Source organism: Dipteris shenzhenensis, chromosome 14, assembly GCF_047967505.1.
Source record: "Dipteris shenzhenensis isolate YYH24624 ecotype China chromosome 14, Dip_SZ_1.0, whole genome shotgun sequence".
NCBI lineage: Eukaryota > Viridiplantae > Streptophyta > Polypodiopsida > Gleicheniales > Dipteridaceae > Dipteris > Dipteris shenzhenensis.
The window spans coordinates 15,505,362-15,525,623 of record NC_141609.1 but is presented as its reverse complement, the minus strand read 5'-3'; the positions used below and the strand labels follow the sequence as shown (position 1 = coordinate 15,525,623).

At 43.7% G+C, this 20,262-nt stretch overlaps 1 protein-coding gene across 1 annotated transcript; it reads right to left on the bottom strand.

Annotated features, from left to right (window-relative positions):
* Positions 1-7,288: 7,288 nt before the first annotated feature.
* On the bottom strand, positions 7,289-10,468 carry LOC147894245 (uncharacterized). The gene is made up of 3 exons (XM_087385246.1): positions 10,060-10,468; positions 9,982-10,006; positions 7,289-9,820 (listed from the first exon to the last, which is right to left on the bottom strand). The coding sequence occupies exon 3, from the start codon at positions 9,627-9,629 to the stop codon at positions 7,986-7,988; it is 1,644 nt and encodes a 547-aa protein (XP_087241372.1). The 5' UTR covers positions 9,630-9,820; positions 9,982-10,006; positions 10,060-10,468; the 3' UTR covers positions 7,289-7,985.
* Between the last annotated feature and the right edge of the window lie 9,794 nt (positions 10,469-20,262).

The window sequence follows — 20,262 nt, the reverse complement described above, 5'->3', positions numbered from 1 at the left end:
GAGGGAGGATAGTGGAAGATATTTCTTGCTCTCGGTTGAGATTTTTTCCCATGCTGATTGTTTCGAGGTTGCAAGGGCTTTAAGGAAGCTTCGGCCACCTCCTTGGATGGCAGCCACATAGGTCCTCTCTGCATCTCTGGCAGGGCTTGCCCTTTCTTGCTCTGTTGTATTGTATGTTGGGGGGGGGGCTCCATGAGAAGGATGTTTTTGAGTTTGGGCTGCAAATGAAACCTCTTCCACATTTTGTAATATGTTCGCATCCTATTGGAAGAGTGAAAAACTATCTGGTGAGGATATAAAGTCTACCAGCAATCTCCTGAGGCCCTTCTCAGCTGTGCCTTTCTGTAATCTTTGCATGTCCTTTTCATCCCAGTGTAAGGTGAAACCTGGTAGTTGAATAGATCCATCATCTTGTCTCATGACATCTCTTGCATGTCTACATCCTGCTCCCCCAAGTGTCTGTCTCATGATTAGGTCTTGTCCCGGGGGACCTAGAGCTCTACTAGTGGAATCACTATCTTTGGCCGCTTCAAACGGGGAAGCTTTGGGGGTGGAAGCAAGCCTATCTTCTCTACCATCGCTAGAGGAGGTCATCGCTTTGTTAAACTGTTAATATAATTACTTAATTTATCAATTAATCTTAATTAATCTAATTAATTTTAATTTCTACTTAATTAATGTAATCAATGTTTATTTAATCTAAATAATCTAATTAGATTACAAAACTTAATCTAATAATTTATTAATTAATTTCATTAATTAATTAGATCAATTAAATGAAATTTCAATTAGGTTAATTAATTTTATTTATTAATTAATCTAATTACTAGATTAATCCTTTGACAAGCTATTTCTAAACCACCCTTTGACACCACCCTTCAGCTCCACTGCCTTTGAGGGACCCCCCCTTTCCAAAATCGACGATGCATGACTTTACTTGAATGTTGCCTCATGTTTTAGTACATGATGTAGTTGGTGATAACGAGGGAGGTGCAGTGGGAGGGTGTAGGCACATCGGGGGAGGGGCAGGGCTGTAGATGTTGGAGGATGGGGGAGGAGTTGAGGGAGCACCGACAGGGTGGAGGAGCGGGGAGCTTGTGGGAGGACGAGGGGGGGAGGCACAGTGGAAAGGGGGAGGCTGTAGGTGTTAGAGGATGATGGAGGAGTTGAGGGGATTGATGGGGTGGAGGAGGGGGAAGCTTGTTGGAGGACGAGGGGGGAAGGCACAATGGGAGGGGGGAGGGTGTAGGTGCAGTGGGAGGGGGGGGGCTATAGGTGTTGGAGGACGAGGAAGGAGATGAGGGGCATTGAAGGGGTGAAGGAGGGAGCGAGGGGGGAGATCGTAAGTGTTGTAGTCTGTTGGAGGACGAGGAGGGGGGTGGCCCAGAGGCAAGATGCAAAGAAGAGTGAGAGGGGGCATTCAAAGTTACAAGTCCCCTTAGGCTATGCTTTGCTCAAACAAACTAACGACTTTCCTGCCTAGTGTTTTAATCCAAGGGGGTAGAAATTTTTAGATTTTAAAAATTTAGCGTGAAAGAGAGGGAAGGACGAGTGGGAAGATTGTTTTTTGAAAGGGCTTGGAATAAATAAAGAGCAAGAGTTAGTTGTAGTCATTTCACAAGTACTAGCTCGTGAGAAGGCTTCCAACTTTTAGTGAGATCTCGAAAAAAGTCCAAAATCAAAATGAAGGTAATGTGAAACATATGGCGTACACACGTCTCCTTTTTTGTTGAACATGTAGCTCATTTTTTCTCGCTTGAACTTCCAAGTATGACGTTAAACTTCTTGCTCTCTATGTATGATTTTCACGTAAACTGCGAGAAAAGTAGAGCTTCTTTGCATGCGAGACTTGGAGTAGTTTTTCAAGCTAGCAATCCCATCGCTACAATGATTTAATGCTTGTAATGGATCGTCAATCTTCTAAAGATCTTGTGTTGTTCATTTGTTGGTCGAAGCTACGTTTGATGTCCCTGCGTTCCATTCAGCCAATGAAAAGTCTTTTTCAATTCTTGCCTAGTTTTCATAGCCAGTACGTGTTTCACCGCCACCTGAACAAGATCCGGACTCTTATGATTTAGTATCCTTGGTTGAGGAACTTTGATTTAGTATCCTTGGTTGAGGAACTTGAGTTTTGTAAGGTCCAACCATTTCTACAATTTTTTCAATGTTGCTCTATTCTCTACAGAAATAAGCTCTTGGGAGACCTCTTCCTGGCATTGTGACTTAGAAAACAAAAACTCCACGATGCACACACAAATAAATGTAAATGCATGTGCATGTTTCCCTAAATTTCTTTACCATTTTCATCATCTTGTATGCCTTACTCTTAAGACGTCATGTCTGCAGGATTTGTATTGCATTCGACAGTCTATTTCTACCAGCGTCAACACGGAATCTCTAATCTACATGTTTTCGATGGGTTTAGAGTGTGCGATAGTTTTCTCTTGCTTCTGTACTAGTCTTGCTGCATTTTCAAATATTTTCAAGGGCAACTCCTAATTGTATTTAAGCAGTGTATGTGGAGGACTCTGTGTTTGCTTAGGACGATTGAGCATCCTTGATTTTCAAGACATTGTCTCAGCACAAGGGTTTCAAATGGACTTGGAGCAGGTCTGTCACGAGTAGCCCATGCAACTATAAATGCTGCATTGTCTCTGGTATTAACAGAGGTACTCACCGTAGCAATCATATTGCTCCTTGTTCGTAAGTCATGGGGACTGTTACAGTGATGAATGGAGGTGGTGGAATATATAGCATCGTGACACGTGTTGTTCGTTTCGTAGCAGCCTCAACAACATTTGATGCTCTACAGTTCTTTCAGCTATTGGGAGCTTACTAGAAGAATCTATGTAGTACTACAGATCTCGATTATCTAACGTGAATTGAAGGTTCTTATGATTTCTTATTTTTTGCAAGGGTTGCCAGAGGCGCTGGATGGCAAAAGGTGGGAGCTTGGATCAATCTAGGTTCATGTTATGTTGTTTGTATGCCAATGGGCTGTCTTCTAGCTTTTGTAGCCCATTTCATGGGAAAGGTTTGTTCTTAAAATTGTGAGCTTTTTATGATGAAATTTCGTGGGGTGACTTTCGCATGGAAATGCGGTTCTCTAACCCGTGAGTCGAGAGTCGCATTCGCCCACATCAACTGCTGCGCTTGTTTAGCAGATGTTTAACGAATTGTCAGGGCTTGTGGAATGGTAACCGGAGCTTTCGTTCAATTACTCACTTTCGGAGGCATAACCCACTTCACAGGTTGGAAAAAAGAGGTAAGTCATGTGACTTTTTGAAAAATCGAAGAGAAAAGCCAATGTGTGTGTGTTTTGGGTTCCATTATGTTTTCTTTTTCGGATCACAAAGTTTTCTGTGTTTGCATTGTAATTCAAAAGCATTTCTCAGCTAAATTTGCATGAATTTTGATTGAATGGGAGGATTTTTACCATGTAGGCTGAGAAAGCTATGGATCGTGTCCATCTACGGTTGAAGTGGTCCTCATCACAACGAAATGATCACATAGAGGGTAGAAAGTTCAAGCATTTGATGTTCCTTAGCCGTCAAACTAGTTCTAATATAACGGAGCTAGAGCTAGTTGAATAAGTGGAATCCAAACGATGGGCTTCCTGAGTTTTGAACGCAAAGCTCACAGCTCTAGAGCTTGAATGCATCACCTTCACGACTGCAAAAAGTTTTAGTTGTATTTCAAAGGAGACTTTTCTTGTGAAGGAGATGGCTCCAATATCTACATAGTGCTTATGAATGGGAGAGGAGACGTTGAGCTCAAAGATAAATCGAGCTACATTCATGGCTTCCATTTCCTACAACAACATGGCATTAGAAAAAATCAAAGCTCATTTTGGGGCCTTTTAGCCCAGAAGGAAAATAGCCCTCCACCGATCAAAGAAGAGCCAACACAATGTTGGAAAAATTCACAAAAAAAAAAAAAAAGAAATACTGTCAAGTTTGCATTCAATGAGGATACTTGAGTTACTTTATTATACCTGTCATATGGTACAAAATTTGGTATTTCTAACATCACCGGCACATCCGGAGCGGGCAAAACCCTCGAAATGAGTTTTGAAACGTTGAAAAGGAACCCCCAGGGCCCAAAAAAGGCAAAAAAGGCTTGGAAAACCAATTGTACACATGAAAGAGATTTGACAGGTGGGCCAAGAGGTCAACCTATCAAGTTGCTTTCACTTGTAAAGTTGATTTTTTGGGCCTTTTTTACCTCTTTCAGCCCTCCAAGGGTCCGTTTTCAGCATTTAAATAGTCATTCTGGGAGTTCCGCCCGATCCGAACGTGCCAGCGATGACTGAAATTTCAAATTCTAGTGGGGTTATGTCATATTTTATTGTTTTAGAGGGAAAAAATCATAAATTTCTCTCATGGCCCCAATATGAGCTCCCTTTTTTCATAATGTTGTAAAAGTAGCAGAAAAGGGGGGGGGGATTACAAAGAGTTGTGCTTTCACAAGTTATAATTCTTCTTTGCAGGCCTAATGAATCTCATTCATCTTGTTTTGTATGTTTTGCATCGAGTAACCCTTCAACATGCCTCTAAAGAGAAGCTACCATTTCCTTCACAAGTATGCTAGAGAAGGTCCTTCAAAACTTGCCAACTATTATGTGGTACTTTCTTAGCCTTGAGAGCCCCTGTGACACTAGTTTGAGAGCCTTGTCTCTCTATTGTCAACATATTACTATTGTGCTTGCATTCTTGCTTGCATGCCTCAGCTATGCATTTGTTTCCAACACACTCTAACTTTGCAAGAACGTCTCCTTATGTCGTGACATCCTTGGCACTCGCCTTTATGGAAAAATTGTGGGCTTCATTATTGAGTTGATGACAGTGGAAGCAAACATCAGATAAGGTCCTGGAAAAACCATTACTTAATGATTCCACAAGTTGCTTGCCACTTGAGATCAAATCTATCTAGTAGGGTTTTTGCCTCCAGAATCCATGCTTTAGGGGATGCACTAGGTGGGGTAATACTAAGAGAAATTTGTAAAGGAACTATCCACAACATAAATTGAATTCTCTCACAGGAAAGTAGAAATTTGTAAAGGAACTATTTACATCATCAATTGAATTCTTTCACAAGGAAATCCAACCACATGGGACATTCTTAGTGAAGAAACACATCCATTGAGAAGTAGGGTAGCCGATTACCAAAACAACCTCTCCAAAAAATGCTAATGCATGTCCCTTTATAAGGGAGGTGGTCAAGTGAACAAGTTCTCTTTAAACACATTCCATTGATGAAGAATCGATTCTTTTTCACACAAGCAACAACACTGGCTTCCAACATGGACGACTCCTATGTTCCCTTAAGCTTCTCTAGCGAAGGACTTTATTAGCTTTTGCAAGTGCCACATCCAAGTTCCTTGTTGGTGAACTCTTTGTTGTTTACTCATATGCTTTGAAATTCCTTGGATTGGCCAATCAATAAATGCCACACTATTCTACTCCGCAATACACACAGCTTGTGATAAAATTGGGGATACATTGGTGGGACAACTACCCTCATAGCTTGAACCTTCAAAATCTTACAAACTGCCAAATCCTAAACCTTAGCTAGTTTAGGGCATCTCTTCATCCGTTTCACCATGTCAATAACAAACCTATGGAGCTTTAGACAACCACACTCAATCAAGTAAGAAGAGAGGAATATAAACTGCCCAACCTACATTTCAAAGCTCTGACAAAAATAAACCCTAGATGACGTTTGTCCATGAGGTTACACAACCCTTGTGATGGACTAAGCAGCTTGTGTTCACCTTCGCTTGGTGTAGAATGAGGTTCCAATTTCAGCATAGTCACTTGATCTTTTCCTAAGCCTTGCAAAAGCTATCATGTTTAACACTCTAATCGAAACTTTGTATGCGACCTATGTTCAAAGAAACCTAAATTGGGCACATCTCATCACCAGTCCCAGGTTGACATCAATTTAATTGCATTTCTTCCTTGTGAAGTGTCTCTTAGGTTGAACTGCCAACTGCTTGTATGATCTTACCTGGCCTTGCCCATTGGCAGGGTGGTTAGAAGATCTGTTATTACATCTACATAATTGTATACAGCAGAGACTCGCACCTGCATGCAAGGGCAATTTACTGCACTTGCAGGTTACATGAGATTACTGCACTTGCAGGTTGTAACAATTGTAAGACGTATACTGTTAAAGCATCTGAATGCACAGGTTATTGCTGGTTTGCAGCACCTGCATCATGTACTAACAAATTAATACCAAGTTACTGTACCTGCCACCTGCATGCACAGGTTCTAGCAAGTTTACTGAGTGCACAGGTTACGGCCAATTTACTGCACCTTCATCATGCATTCTGAAGATGCAGCAAGTTTGCTGAATGCACAGGTTTCAGCAAACTTTATTGCATGTCCATGCGCTTTAATGCATAGCAGATTACCATTTAAAATCTCTACAAAAAGACCATTCAGTTCGATTAGGCCAGGATTTGAAGCAACCTTGGACTCACGGTAATGGCCAAAAAGGCCTGCTCATTTTGGGAGCTGTTAGTTCATAGAGCACCATTGGTTGCCATATGGCTATGTATACCTGCTCCATCCACGTCTGAGCACCTTTCCAACTCCATGAATGCTCCGTGCAGCAGGTCTCCTGGGGTAGACAGTTCTTCCTAGGAAAGCAATGAAGAAAAGTCCTTCTAGGAAGCCAATGAAGACAAGTCCAGCACCTGTCCTGAGGCAGACAAGTCCTTCCTAGAAAGCCAATGCAGACATACCAGCTATGGTCGCTGTGCATTTGATGAAAGCTGTGTCACAGGTTTAACCCATCTACCAAAGTCTGCATAGGCTGAAGGGAGGGCTACTTGTTTCCCATGTGAACAAGATGTCTTCTATGGAGCTAGCAGCTAGATCCCCTCTGGATGTGCACTGGCTCTAACCTTACCTCGGCGAGATGAGCGTTGGCAAGTCACAAGTTGCCATTATGTATGAAATAAACGTTGGCAATTTTCTAAAGGAAAGCAAAGTGCCTGCCAAATTGGGTGTGGCAAGTAGACTGTTGGAGTATGACAATGGGTGCCTATCTGATATAGACTTGTGTTAAACAATGCACAGGTGACTGGCTGTAGCGACATTTGATAACACATTTAATCATGGTAATCGTGGTGGGATCACACTAGAGCTGCAAATAGTCTGATAGAGGATCATGCTCAACAATTGCACAGATATCAGCCATATTTGATTCCAGCTGTCCAGGACGATAAGAAGATGAAGATCAAAGAAGAGGCTGCAAATCTTGTGATGCTTGGCAATGAACAGGCTCTAGCATGTTAAGGGAGGAGACGAGTCTCAAGTTGAGGATAAGAAGCAGAGATGCTGGCTGCAAATCTTCTGACCTATAACTATGTGTAGTAATGCAGACGCTGTGGACAGGCCTGATGACAGGTTTCAGACTGTTGAGGGAGAATCAGAAGACACACATACGCTGCATTGCGTAGAATAGACTATTGGCAATCCTCTACAAAAGGGAATACTCAAAGGAATTGACAATACTCTACAAAAGAGAATATACTCTCAAGAAATCCACAATGCTATATGTTGTGAGAGAAAGGACTCACAAAAAATCCACAATGTTCTCATAAATCCTTTGGGCAAGGAAACATCGTGTTCCACCTAGAACCTTAGAGTAGAAAGGTTGCACCAAGCGAGATTGTGATATCACAACGATGCTTCTTTGACAGCCGCAGGAAAAGTATAGCTGATCTTGCGATCGAACCAGTGCTTGGCAACCTTCATGAGCCAAGGTGCATGAGGGCAACGCTGAGTCCTGGATCTTTGAAATATCACCTTTAGTGAGCTTGGCAATTCTCCCTCTGCTCATCTCCATCTTACTCAGACGCATACCCGAGGGCTTTCCATGCTACGTCCACCCTGAGCCTATATTTGAACCATACATTAGGGCTTTCCATGCTACGTCCACCCCGAGCCTATTTTAGAACCATACCTTGGAGACTAAGCTTGGGCCAAGAAGTCTCCAAGCTTGTTACCCACCACCTTCTTCGTCTTTCGGCTGGCACTAAGGGTATCCTTCCAGTTGATTGCTCCGCAGCTCTGCTTGGGCTGCCGCTGGGATAAAGGACCGAAACTGAAGACTTCCAACACTTCCTGGGCACTCCATCCAGCATTCCTTAGAGATGCTGACATAACGTCTGCGTTCAGGACCAGGGCATTCAGTATCTCCTCACAAGTTTGCTGCTTGGGAAGGCATTGCTCGTCAGGCAACACAGAATCAATCATTTCTGCAATCTCATCTTGCTTCCAACCGCCTATCCTTAATCGTTTCTCCATATCTTTGAAATACCCCCCCAACCATCTCTTATTCGTTCGGCTATTTGCACCACCACACTCAAGCTTCACTATCGGCTCTTTAGTTTTAGTTGTGGGCGATTTGGCAACGTTCACTTCAAGGGTGTACATGGAGAATGATGAGTTCTCTGGAACCGGCAAGTCCTTGAAACTCCCCTTACTCTCCGCAAAGTCACTCCACAGCGGAATTTTCCTAGCAGCTTTCGCCGCCCAGGGGGGGGCTGCGATAGTAAACTGTGCCAGATCCTTGGTCGGAAGAGGTTGCTCATGAAAGTACATATACCTGGACATTATGTTCTGGCCCATCCTGGGAGAGTTACCGGCACTTCTTACAAGAGTCTCTGGCCTTTCCAAAGGTTGGAGCGGTTCTTCGCTCACGGATTTCCTCGATAAAACGTCTTTACTCCTCCAAGAATCCTTATTGTCGTATAATTCCCACTTCCACCTGTCATCAGTGCTATTGAATTCGGAAAGCAAACTTTGACTGGAGGCCCCTGCATTTGGCTCGAGTTTTTGTCCCTGATTACTCGTTTTTGGTTCCACAACCACGTCTTCCTTGATCGTGCTCATGTTCCTTCTGATGCGATTTTGGTATCCACAGCTATCGTTTGCCTTTTCTCTCAACCCAGAACATGAATCTTGGAATTCTTGCGTAACTGAGTCTGCTGAGAGGTTTTTGAGAGGAACGAAGACCTCTCTTTCAAAGAAATCGGCGAGGTCGTATCCACAATAATAGACGTCTTTCTCATAGACGAAGAAGATTGGATTTCCAGCTAAGTTCGGGGAGCAAGGAATATAACAATGACAATATATTGGCACAAGAATAGAAGACATATTGAATGCTCTGCGGGCAATCTGTAGCGCCTCTTCCGTGTCCACTGGACGTGAACCCCATTCTTTCCACCAGAACTTACCTCGAGCAATCTCGTAGCAAAGGCCCACTACTGGTAAGTTCAGCATGAGACGTAGCTGCTTCTCAGAAGCAGACCTCCAATCAGGAAAGCCTACTCCAACTGGCAGTCCTGCCTGTAGGAGAGATCTTAAATCCGGAGGAAAGCAAAAGCCATAAATCTTCTCGACCCGTTTGAATTCCTCATCAGATAACCCTTTGGCGATTGGTACTTCGCACTTCTTGAGATGGTCTACAACGTTGCGAGCGTACGCAGCGAAAGAGAAGCATACATTTCGATTAGCACCAGGGCTGGTCGGACCCAAGTTAGGCCTGGCTGAAACACGCTTAAATCCTGCTGCATGGGCATAAGAGCTCTTAGAGTGATACCCATCCACCATCTCTCGCACAAGTTGCCCGGTTCAAGAAGGAAGACTTGAAGAAGCTCTCTTAAGAAGATGGGATCGATCCAGGTGCAATCAGCAGCGAAGGCTCCGCACGAAGAACGACATTCTTCAGCGAATAAGCGGTATCGGGATTCGGATGCATTAGGTCCCAAATCCGTAAATCAACTAGGAGACGCAGGGACACCCTGAAATTCGCAAATAAATGAAGTTTATTAGACATGCTGGAGCTCGATTAAAGAGGTTGTGACATCCGGGTTTGGCAGCCGAGGCAATTAGAAGTAGAAAATGGAAATTGTCTAGTTCGACTCGTTGCAATCACTTTTCGATTCCGATGGGACGATAGTACCTGAGGTCAGAACACTTCAATGAAGCTTTAGCACCGGGGCGCTAACCTTTTCCCGCTCCTTTCGAGATCTTGAAGAACACGTTCCGACGGGTGTGGGGAATCCAGGAAGCGAGGCGGATAAGAGGGTGTTCTTCAGACGGAGGACGGGAAAAGCAGGTTCTCTTCGCAAATCGACAGGAATCTGCGTGGAGCCTGGAGGTCTGTAGAATGCTCCGAAAGAAAGGCAGAGAGAAAGTTATGATATACTTACTCCATAGGTAAAGTGATGACAGAGCTAGTTCATGCAGGGTCTGTGGAGGAAAGAAAGAGGGAGGGAGGGACGAAAGAACTGGAAGCCTGAGACGTGGAGCCAAGGAGGGAGATATCGCGGTGATACGTGAAGCTGGGAGGATAAGAGTGTGGCGATAGGGGAGTCGGGACTTGGGAGGGAAGCTGAAAGAAGCTGGAGAAAGGCAAGGACTTGAAGGAAGGACAGGGAAGAGCTGGGATTCTGGGAAGGACGTATTATGAAGGTGAATGATCACTGATGACTCGTGATGAAAAAGAGGTGAAGAAGACGACTCATCAGAATTCAAAGATGAATCAAGGACAGATGACAAAGAGTTCCGTTCTGACGAGGACGAGATTTAGAGAGAAAGAGAGAAACAGCGAAACAGAAAGAGAGAGAACGAGAGACTGAAAGCGCGTCTAGAGAGAGAAGCCTGCTTGAGCCAGCCTGTCTTGCCCAACGTACCCTTCCCATGCAAAATTCCAAATAATTTCCCCCCAAAAATTTTTTTTATCTCCACATTTAGATTTCCATGCCTAATTTCACGGACAAGGCTATCGTAGCTGGATTCCCTCGTCAGATTTTGGTGGGCCCCACACCTCACCCACTCCTACGTGGCCCCCCTCGTGCACGCACCCCACCCCTTGCCACGTTGCCTGCCACGTCCCATCCTCCTTGTCCTCATCTTTCTTCAACGTTCAAACTGCCAGACGCTTTACCAAAGCCAAACGCAACAAAAACTCAGACGTGACAACAGTACGTCGCATTTGAATCCAACGAATGCAGTCCTCCATGGCGGGTTCGAAAATTTCAAGCGACGTTTCGACCGATGAAAACGCTACCTTCCCTACGTATAATTCATGAACATTGCGTGTTCAAGGAAACGAAAGCTCAGTTCTAAGAGTGAGCAATAGCTTCTTCCACATTATCGACGTACGTTTCAGAGCAAGCTGAAGAATTGGACAAGAAATACGCTCTTAGCTCGTAAGCAAAAGACTCACTATTTAGCAGCTTATTACGGTAGGCAACCTAGAGACATGTTTTGGTTTTGAGATGAGGTCTTAGGTGTTGATCTTAAAAATCGAATGGTCTAAGTTGTGCATTATTTTTTACTACGATGGCTTTTCTCTTCGCTTTATTGAGGAGAAAGCTGAAAGATCTCATCATCGGCCCTGCAAGCACTCCCTTATAAAACGGCTTTCGGAGAAATTGAAATAATTTCCTGCTTTTATTCAAACCTCGCTACGTAAGAATGCAGGGAAGAGAAGAACTTGGAAGAAACAACAAAGAGGGGAATGTACTACAAGTCAAGGTCGTATTCGAGGCTGATGCAGGAGATGTGGTGAGCACTGTGGTTGTGCTTCCACCAACTGATGTTGATCCCGAAGGCGCAATTGTCGACGTAGAGCTTGATCCATTTAACGATGTGCGGCTTTCCCAACAGCGAAGAGTGGCCAGCGTTATGCCAGATCCATCCACCTTACGACCAGACGTAGCCGAGCAAGAAGGCAGAGCCGAAGTGGACATCGAAGCTATCGGAGAGGATGACATCAACGATGCAGAGGGAGAGGAAAACGGCCATGGTGAAGGCGATGCGGAGGTAGATGGAGAGGTTCTTTTGAAGAGGCTAGAGGAATGGAGATCGGAGAGGGCGCGACGATAATCGGAAGCGAGGGGGAAGACATGGTAATCAGAGAGGGAAGCAACGAGGAATTTGGGGAGGAAGAGGAAGGCGAGGAAGGAACCGGTGACATCCTGGCCTACGAGGCTGAGGAGGGGGAGGTCAACGCCAGGGCGAGAGGGGAGCTAGGAGGAGACATTGTAGACGTTGCCATGGATGGAGATCCAGAGGTCTTCAGGGGAGGAATGGGAGGCAAGCTTGGCTGAGGTTATGGAAGGGAGCTTGTTCTTCGCCATAGCCACTAAGCGATTAGTATTTGTTGCCTCCATGGACAACTCAAGATCTTCTTAATGATGGTACGAACCGTCAATGCATGCGACAAAGCGGCAGCACAAGCCTCCATAGATGATAGTAGCAGATTGAGAAGGACCAGTGCTCTCTCGCATACCACCCTATTGACCTCAGGAAGTAGTTCTACTAGTATCGGAATTGCTTCTGCCTTGATGCATCTCCTTAATAAAATAATGTCTTTGCCCAGGCCAAGACAGCACAACATGTGCTCATCTGGGCTTCATTAAATTTTCAGAGCATCTCGACTCCATGATCGTCTGAGAAAAAATGATGGCCTGCCTGCCGACCACAAGGACACACTGTCCTCTCCTGACCACTTCTCGGGAAAATTTTCATGCACATAACTACAACTGCAGTATTAGAGAAAGTTTGAGAATTCACAGCTAGAAATGTGTAAAACACATTAGCCATAGAGACCGAACTTCCACTTTTCTTGTGATTAAAAGCCACGTCATGAAATTTTCGATGAAACCCAGGGCCGCTGCAGCAGCGAGAATTGTGGGAAGACATCCCCCCTCTTGTGAAGAACTTTAAAGATATGAGATTTCCAGATGCCGTTTTGTAAAAGATTTCTATTGATCAACATGGATGATCTGTCAGTTGTGGAGATGGTTCGAATGGTAGATATCCAAGATGCATCTAAAGAAATCCATACCAGCCTAGGAGACAAGCTCCAAGTGTTAAAGATCCTGGGGTTTTAGATACTGAAGAACACACAATGGAAGACTTTCTCTTGATAACGTTGGTTTCAATGAGGGATGCAGACATGTCCGTATACAATGCACAACCCTCTCATGCAGAAGCTTCCACCTCCAACACAAGTCAGGAGAAAGCGTCCACCTCCCAAATGGAACATCACACAGCACTTGGTTCCATCAACGTTGCAAATGAGGAAGGGATAAAAGCCGACGACGATGTAGTGGAAGTTCGAATAATATTTTTTATTTTGATGTTCTTTCAGTATAATTTGTTTTGTCAGTCTTCTAATGTTTGTTGAATTGTTGCAGGATGCGTTTGAGCTTGATGAATTCTCATCTCAATGTTCGCAGCGCATTTAGGCGAGATCATTCTTTGGCCCATTACCTTGGCAAAGTCGTAGTGCATATCGTGGTCTTTCACAACAAATTTTCTCCTCGAGGTCCTTCGGAGCTGCTAAAGTGCAAGGCTTTGTTGCGCACTATCGGATACTCCAACATTACTCGAAATGCCGACAAAGTCATTTCGGTACACCGCCTGGCTGCTATCAATGCCTTTGGATTGAACATTCATGGCAGGGCATTGATGGCAACGGCTATGTCTTTGGCAGTAGGAGAGGAGGATGTTGGTGCTATTGCGGCTATATTTATATCTAGGAATCCACTAGGGGATTCAAAGACCCCTATTCTCGATGTACTCGAACTAGCCAAGAAGAAAGATAGCCTGTGAGGTCTTTTGTATATATAAACATATATTTAAATGGATACATGACTACCTGCCTTTATTATTTGTTTTAAGTTATCATTGCTCGTCATGAATTCCATTGTATTTTGTTTAAGTCTTTGATGATATATTTTCTCCATCATTTTAATTGTATTAATTTAATACATTTCTAGCCAATTTAGTATCATTTTCACCAATTCCGAGTATTGAAAGTTCATTTCTATCAAATCTTGAATGAATTTTACCGTCGTGCAGAAGGGAAAAGTGTCCAGCATGTCGCTAGGATCCCAAAAAGCCCAAAAATCACCACATCGTGAATTTGGACATTTTGCACTTTGGAAAAGTGTCCGACACGTCGCCAGGACCCAAGAAAGCCCAAAACCCACCACGATGCAAATTTGGACGTTTTGGAAGGCTTTGGCGACGTGCCGAATACTTTTTCATTCTGCACGATGGTGAAATTCCTTCAAGATTTGACAGAACTCAAAACTTACATTAAAATGATCAGTTAATGCAGTCATAGAAATGGAAAATACACAACAATGCGATAGTATAGAGACTATCGATATATTTTATTAATAAAAAAGATCGGCCCTTGGGCCTTAGATACAAGATAGTGCCTTCAAGGGCAGGGGGTGGTCTAAGTCCTAAGAGTGGGCTGCAAGAGAATCTAGGGCTTTAAACTTAGGTCATTCCATAGCCGCTTCGGCAGAGCCATGTCCTTGTCCATGGCTGTGACGCACTTTGCATGGATGGCACACAAGTTGGCATCCTCGACAAGCAATGGTCACTTGCTTTGCAGCCTCTTGGAGTGCCCCCATAGCTCCTGTGTGAAATCGCACATCATCCTTGTATCCCTGTGCTATCTCTTGTACCATACGTTGGAAGGGAGCACGTGGGATCAGGTTGTCAATGGTCTTCTACATTTCTCTGATCTCCCTTAGGGCCCGCACTCCTAGCTTTGCCCTGTACAACTTCTTGATTCTTGGTGGAGGCTATACAGGTACCCGAACACAATCCCACGACCTCTCGTTTGCCTTGAATTTCTTCTGTTGCTCTTGTCTACGTTGATCCTCCTTCGACTTCTCCTCTCACAGACATCTTAAGCTTTGTCCTTCTTTGGGATGGGGCTTCCTCGGCGTCTGCTTTACCCTCTTCGTGGGCATAGGGATCATCTCTACGTTTGGTTGTATCACCGAGAGAGGAAAGATGGTGCTCTTCCTAGCAGTCTGTTGGCCCTCAGAAAGCCTCTCTATGTCTAGGAGGTTATCGAACACATTTTATTCGATCAGGAGAGGGCTCTCATGGGGAGGGGAAGATTGAGGGTTAGGCTGAGGCTGAGGTTGAGGGGAAGGCTGAGGGGAAGGTTGAGGGGAAGGCTGAGGGGAAGGTTGAGGCTGAGGCTAAGGCTGAGGGGAAGGTTGAGGCTGAGGCTGAGGCTGAGGCGAGCGGAAGGCTAGGGGGAAGGCTAAGGGGAAGGCTCATGCTCTTGGGCCTCATGCTGAGGGAAAGGCTGAGGGGAAGGTTGGGGGGAAGGCTGAGGGGAAGGCTCACACTCAAGAGAGTTGGGGGAAGGCTCACGAGAGTCAGGGGAGGCACCATCGGACCCGCATAGGTTCGTGTGCATAAATACCATGGAGGTGGTGGAGCTAGAGAAGGAAGGGTGGAGGCGACATCTAGTGGGTCTAGCAATGTTCTTCACTAGCCATTAAATAATGATAGTTAGGGTTTTTTTAAACGTTTTATATAGGCCCATCATGTTTTGACATCCCTTTTAATTACGTTTAGGGTTTCATCATGTCCCTTGCCCCTGCCCTAACCCCCCCCACCCTCGTCGCCCTCCCGTCCCATTGCCCTCCCCCTACTTGCCTTGTGCACACTTGTCGCCCTCCACCATGCCCCCCATTCCCCCCTCCCCCCACCCTTGCTACTACTCCACCCCTCCCCTTGAACTACCCCACACCCCTCCCTCTCTCCCCCCTCCTTCACCATGTCCCCACTTTCCCCAACGTCATGTGAGTACAAAAATTGTGGTCAAAATAAGTAAGATATTAAAGAGTGAGTACACAAATTGTGGTCAAAATAAGCAATATATTTATTTCATTTTTGTATACAATTACACCATAGCTTCTGTTGGTGGTTGGATGCATCTTCTCCCTTCTCTTACTCTAGCTTGCAACCAACGTGCGACTCCTTGACTCCCTATGGATGCCTTCTAGGCACTATGCCTTCTATTCTTTGATACAATTTGAATTGCTTTTGCAAATTCTGATGCCTTTGCCTTTTCAGACTTCAAAATCCTTCCTAGTAAACATCTAAAAAACCAGTCGAACATCTCATGCAATGCATTGCTGTGAGTGACACCACGACCATGCCTTGAGTTCTTGAAGTAGGTTGCCTTGGCTCTATAGTGTGACTTATCCATGCCTTATGTATTCCAAATGCACAAACGACCCCAATTTTGTACAAATTATGGCTCGTGTGCATAGAAAATATGCTGTGAAAATGATGAGAATCATTTTAAAACAAAAACTAGTTATAAAGAAAGTGCTAAATATTACAAAAGTGTCAAGATTACCATGTAATGCGTAATGTGTGACTCCCCCCATGCTTTCACCATTAGTTGCATAAACTCTCAACCAGCCATCCTGAACCTTTCATAATACATCTCATCGATTTGAACCTGGCGAAGCAATTTTATCAATGCATCTACCTTTGTCTATACTTTAGCTCTCAAAGTTGCTACTTGAGGATGAGAAGCCTTATTGGTCGTGCATTCACACAATGCTTTCCAGTATTCCCAACCCAAACTACTTTAAGACAATGTATGTTTGTCTTTGTGGAGATTATGGTTCGATAGGAATCTCCTTGCCTTCCCTCCACCCATGGACACTTTTGCAAGAAGAATCTGTGTTGCCCTAGACATTTTCTTATCCTCCTTAAGTTTGACATGTCCTCCATGGAATCCCATCTCTGACAGCTACTTCTCAGTTTTTGCAATGCACCGTGCGGATACTTCTTGTGGAATTAAATTCCAAGAATAAACAAGATGCAAATATAACAACTTATCAACAAGTACGTGCAGTTCTACATGTAAAGTACATATGTGTACTCTCTCAAGTGGGATTGGTAAGATGGGATCCCACTTTGAATCCTTCTTATCGCGATTGGGAGCTTGCGTTTGGCTGCAAGATAGAATGCCATTCTTCCATTGTAAGCAAACCTTTTGCTTACGTTGCGAACACATACAATAAAGGCATGTGTTCATTGCATTTGCCCTTGTATCACAACCATGCAAGCACTTGAAGGTTTTCAAATTACTAGCAAGATGCCATTCAACTTGAAAGGTTCCATGGCCATCGACTGTCAATGTTTTCCCTTCCTCTTGTCTTCGGATGGTCGATGGGATTCCTGTTTTATCTAGAACCCACTTCAATGTCTCATGGCACTCTTTCGGAGTCTCAAATGTTGCAAGCCACCATATATCTTTCTCTAATTGCACTGAGAAATCTTGCTCTACTTCTTCGTCCCCTTGAACAAAGGCTAAGGCTTTATTCATAATGTAGATGCTGACTCTCTCTAACTTGTGTTCTTTCACAAATTGAGCTTTATCCATTTTGATGACAAATATGAGCTTTCCATTGCAATCTGTACAACAAAAGAGAAAAATCATTAGGATAAACATGATATAGGAAATGAACTAAGTAAAGTGCAATGCTATAATGGATTTCCTCTTACCATCTTCTCTCATGCCATAGAATTTGACCATTGCTTGTTGCAGTTTCTCAACATCTAAGTAGACATTGTTGAAAGCATTCATCTCAACTGTTTGCAAGCCAGATTTCTTTTTACTCTTCCAAGTCAATGTGCCCCTTACGCAATGGTACCCTCCAAGCATTTCTCTTGTATATTGGTTTGTTTCTCGCCATGCAGGTCTCATAGACCAAGGTGTGGGTAGGGGCACTGTAGACTTCTTATACTTTCCCAAAATAGCAGACTTGAAAAATTTGAAAACAGATGTGTAAGCTTCATGACTTACACTGGCAGTATCACAAGCTGCAAGCATCTTTGCATCCACAATATCCTTGAAGTCCTTCATCACCTCTTCAGCAACTTGCACATGTAGGCGCTTGTGTCTTGGGTCCCTTAGTATCCCAATGACATCGCTTGACTTCAATAAACTAGCTAGAGCATATGAATAGTCAATATCATCCCCGTCTGTTCTTCCCATCACATCTTCCATGAAGTTCCTAAAGAAGAATACAATAAAAACTTAGTCACAAATAGTGTAGCACAAAAGAGAGTAATCTCATTGTGGAACATTTGATAACCAACCTTGTAGCCTGGACTCTCCTCTTTCTAGCACCACCAGTGGGTGCCAATGCATCCATGTTATGTAAGTATCTTCTTTTCCTCTCCTTCAATCCCAAAGGTGTTTTGTTAATCTTTTGCACTTGTTCTTTTGCCTTCTCTCGTTCCTTCTCTATAGCTCGTCGAACTTGATTGTATATAGATCTTTCCAAGCCTTTTTTGGACTCAGCTAGCTTACAGAGTGAATCTTCTAATTTATGTCGCTCCAAGTACAATGCATTTGTTGGGATATCTCAAGGTGTATGCCTCAGGCACATCTTGGTTTCTATATGTGAGTGCTAGAGGCACAGTTAGGTGCCCACAAGCATAGTTAGGTGGTGGAAGAGCCACATAGGATGATTGAGAGAATCTAGGAGCAGATTGAGGAGATGATTGTGGAGCTCTGAAGTCATCAGTGATGTCAGTGAGCATGTATGAGGTGCCTACTTAAGGACCTCACTCTTCTTCATTCTACAAGCAAGTAATGCAAGTATTCTGAGTTTGTGTCCACTCTTTGCTTTCCTTTCAGTTTTCCAACATGGTATCAGAGCCATTTGATCCCCCTTGAGCCCATTTCTGCCACATCATCATCTTCTTCTTCTCCATTTTCCTCTTTCTTCCCAAAATCTTTGAGAGCTTGGTTCTCCACCTACAAACGACCATTGCCCAAACCCTCTGAGCTGGAAACTCCTCTAGTATGGGCGAACTTCCACCTGCAAGCAATTGAAGAAAAAACGCCTATGGTGGCTGCCATTCTCCAAATAGCGAATTTCTTCTATTGCTCAATACTCCGTGCCTGCTCTGCCATTGCCTGAGCCCTCTTAGGAGTAGATGGGCGACCTCAAGACGAAGATTTTGAGCCATTTTTCAGGTCATTTGGTTCAGTAACGAGGGAGAAATCGTCAAAACTCAGTTTCAGCCTGTAGCAACTCTCCCGGGAAAAAGTGCACATTCCAACCTCTGTACTCGACCTTCTCTGGTATATGAGCTTTCTTTTGCTTCATAAAGCCCTCTTTTCCTTGCTTTGAAGAGTGAGCTACAAGCCCTCCAAGTTCAGCTTTTCAGTTTTGACAGTTTTGGACAAGTTTTTGAAGATGATGCTACATAAAATGCTACTCTAGCATTTCTGGTTTTTTTGAAGCTTTCAATAACTTCAGTACAAGTGTGGCTTCAGTTTTGTTTTGAATTACTAGACCTGGTTTTGATTGGAAAGTATTTATTTCACCCACTTCTATGAAGCATGTAAGAAGAAGCATCATTGATTGAAATTTGGTCACAAGACTTTGCTACATTAAATGCTTATATTTTGAAGCATTTCAGTTGTTATTCTAAGCCCTGTAAGAGAGAAGACACTGCCCAATACCTGGGTTAGACCCTCTCATGGCTTGCTTATGCAAAATATGTAAAAAGCCAAAACATAAAGCAATGTCTTGTTATGCTACAAAGGATGAAAATGCCAATCTGACTTCCTTGTTGAAGATTGCCAAAACAATGGTTGCCAAAAAGGAAGCAACTTCAAAGACAGAAAATGCAAATCTACTTTCAGTTGATGAGCCTCCACAAGATGAGGCATCCTTTGAAGATTATGCATTTTAAAACATCTCTATGTATGCTCCAGATCTCTCTTTTTATGTCAAGGTACTCAGCCTGGATAGTCCTCCAAAATGAATGAAAATAAACTATTGTGTTTTGTGTGTTTTGTAAACACCTCTGGTCACCTTATGATGTAGGCCATGTGTATGTTTTGTTCCATGGTACCTCCTGCAGACATTGTGTGCATGTACATGTAGGGGAGATAACCATGGAAGGTCTTTCTGTATCCCTTTCTGTTTACCTTACACCCAAGGGAACCCTTGCTAGCATGAGAACCTAGCCATAGATTTATCCTTGACCACCATGAGATGGCATGAGAAACTATGAGACTAGATGTATCCTTGACATAGCCTGAGGCATTCCCTTGAGGGGGGGTTTGTTGGGATATCTCAAGGTGTATGCCTCAGGCACATCTTGGTTTCTATGTGTGAGTGCTAGAGGCACAGTTAGGTGCCCACAAGCACAATTAGGTGGTGGAAGAGCCACATAGGATGATTGAGAGAATCTAGGAGCAGATTGAGGAGATGATTGTGGAGCTCTGAAGTCATCAGTGATGTCAGTGAGCATGTATGAGGTGCCTACTTAAGGACCTCACTCTTCTTCATTCTACAAGCAAGTAATGCAAGTATTCTGAGTTTGTGTCCACTCTTTGCTTTCCTTTCAGTTTTCCAACAACATT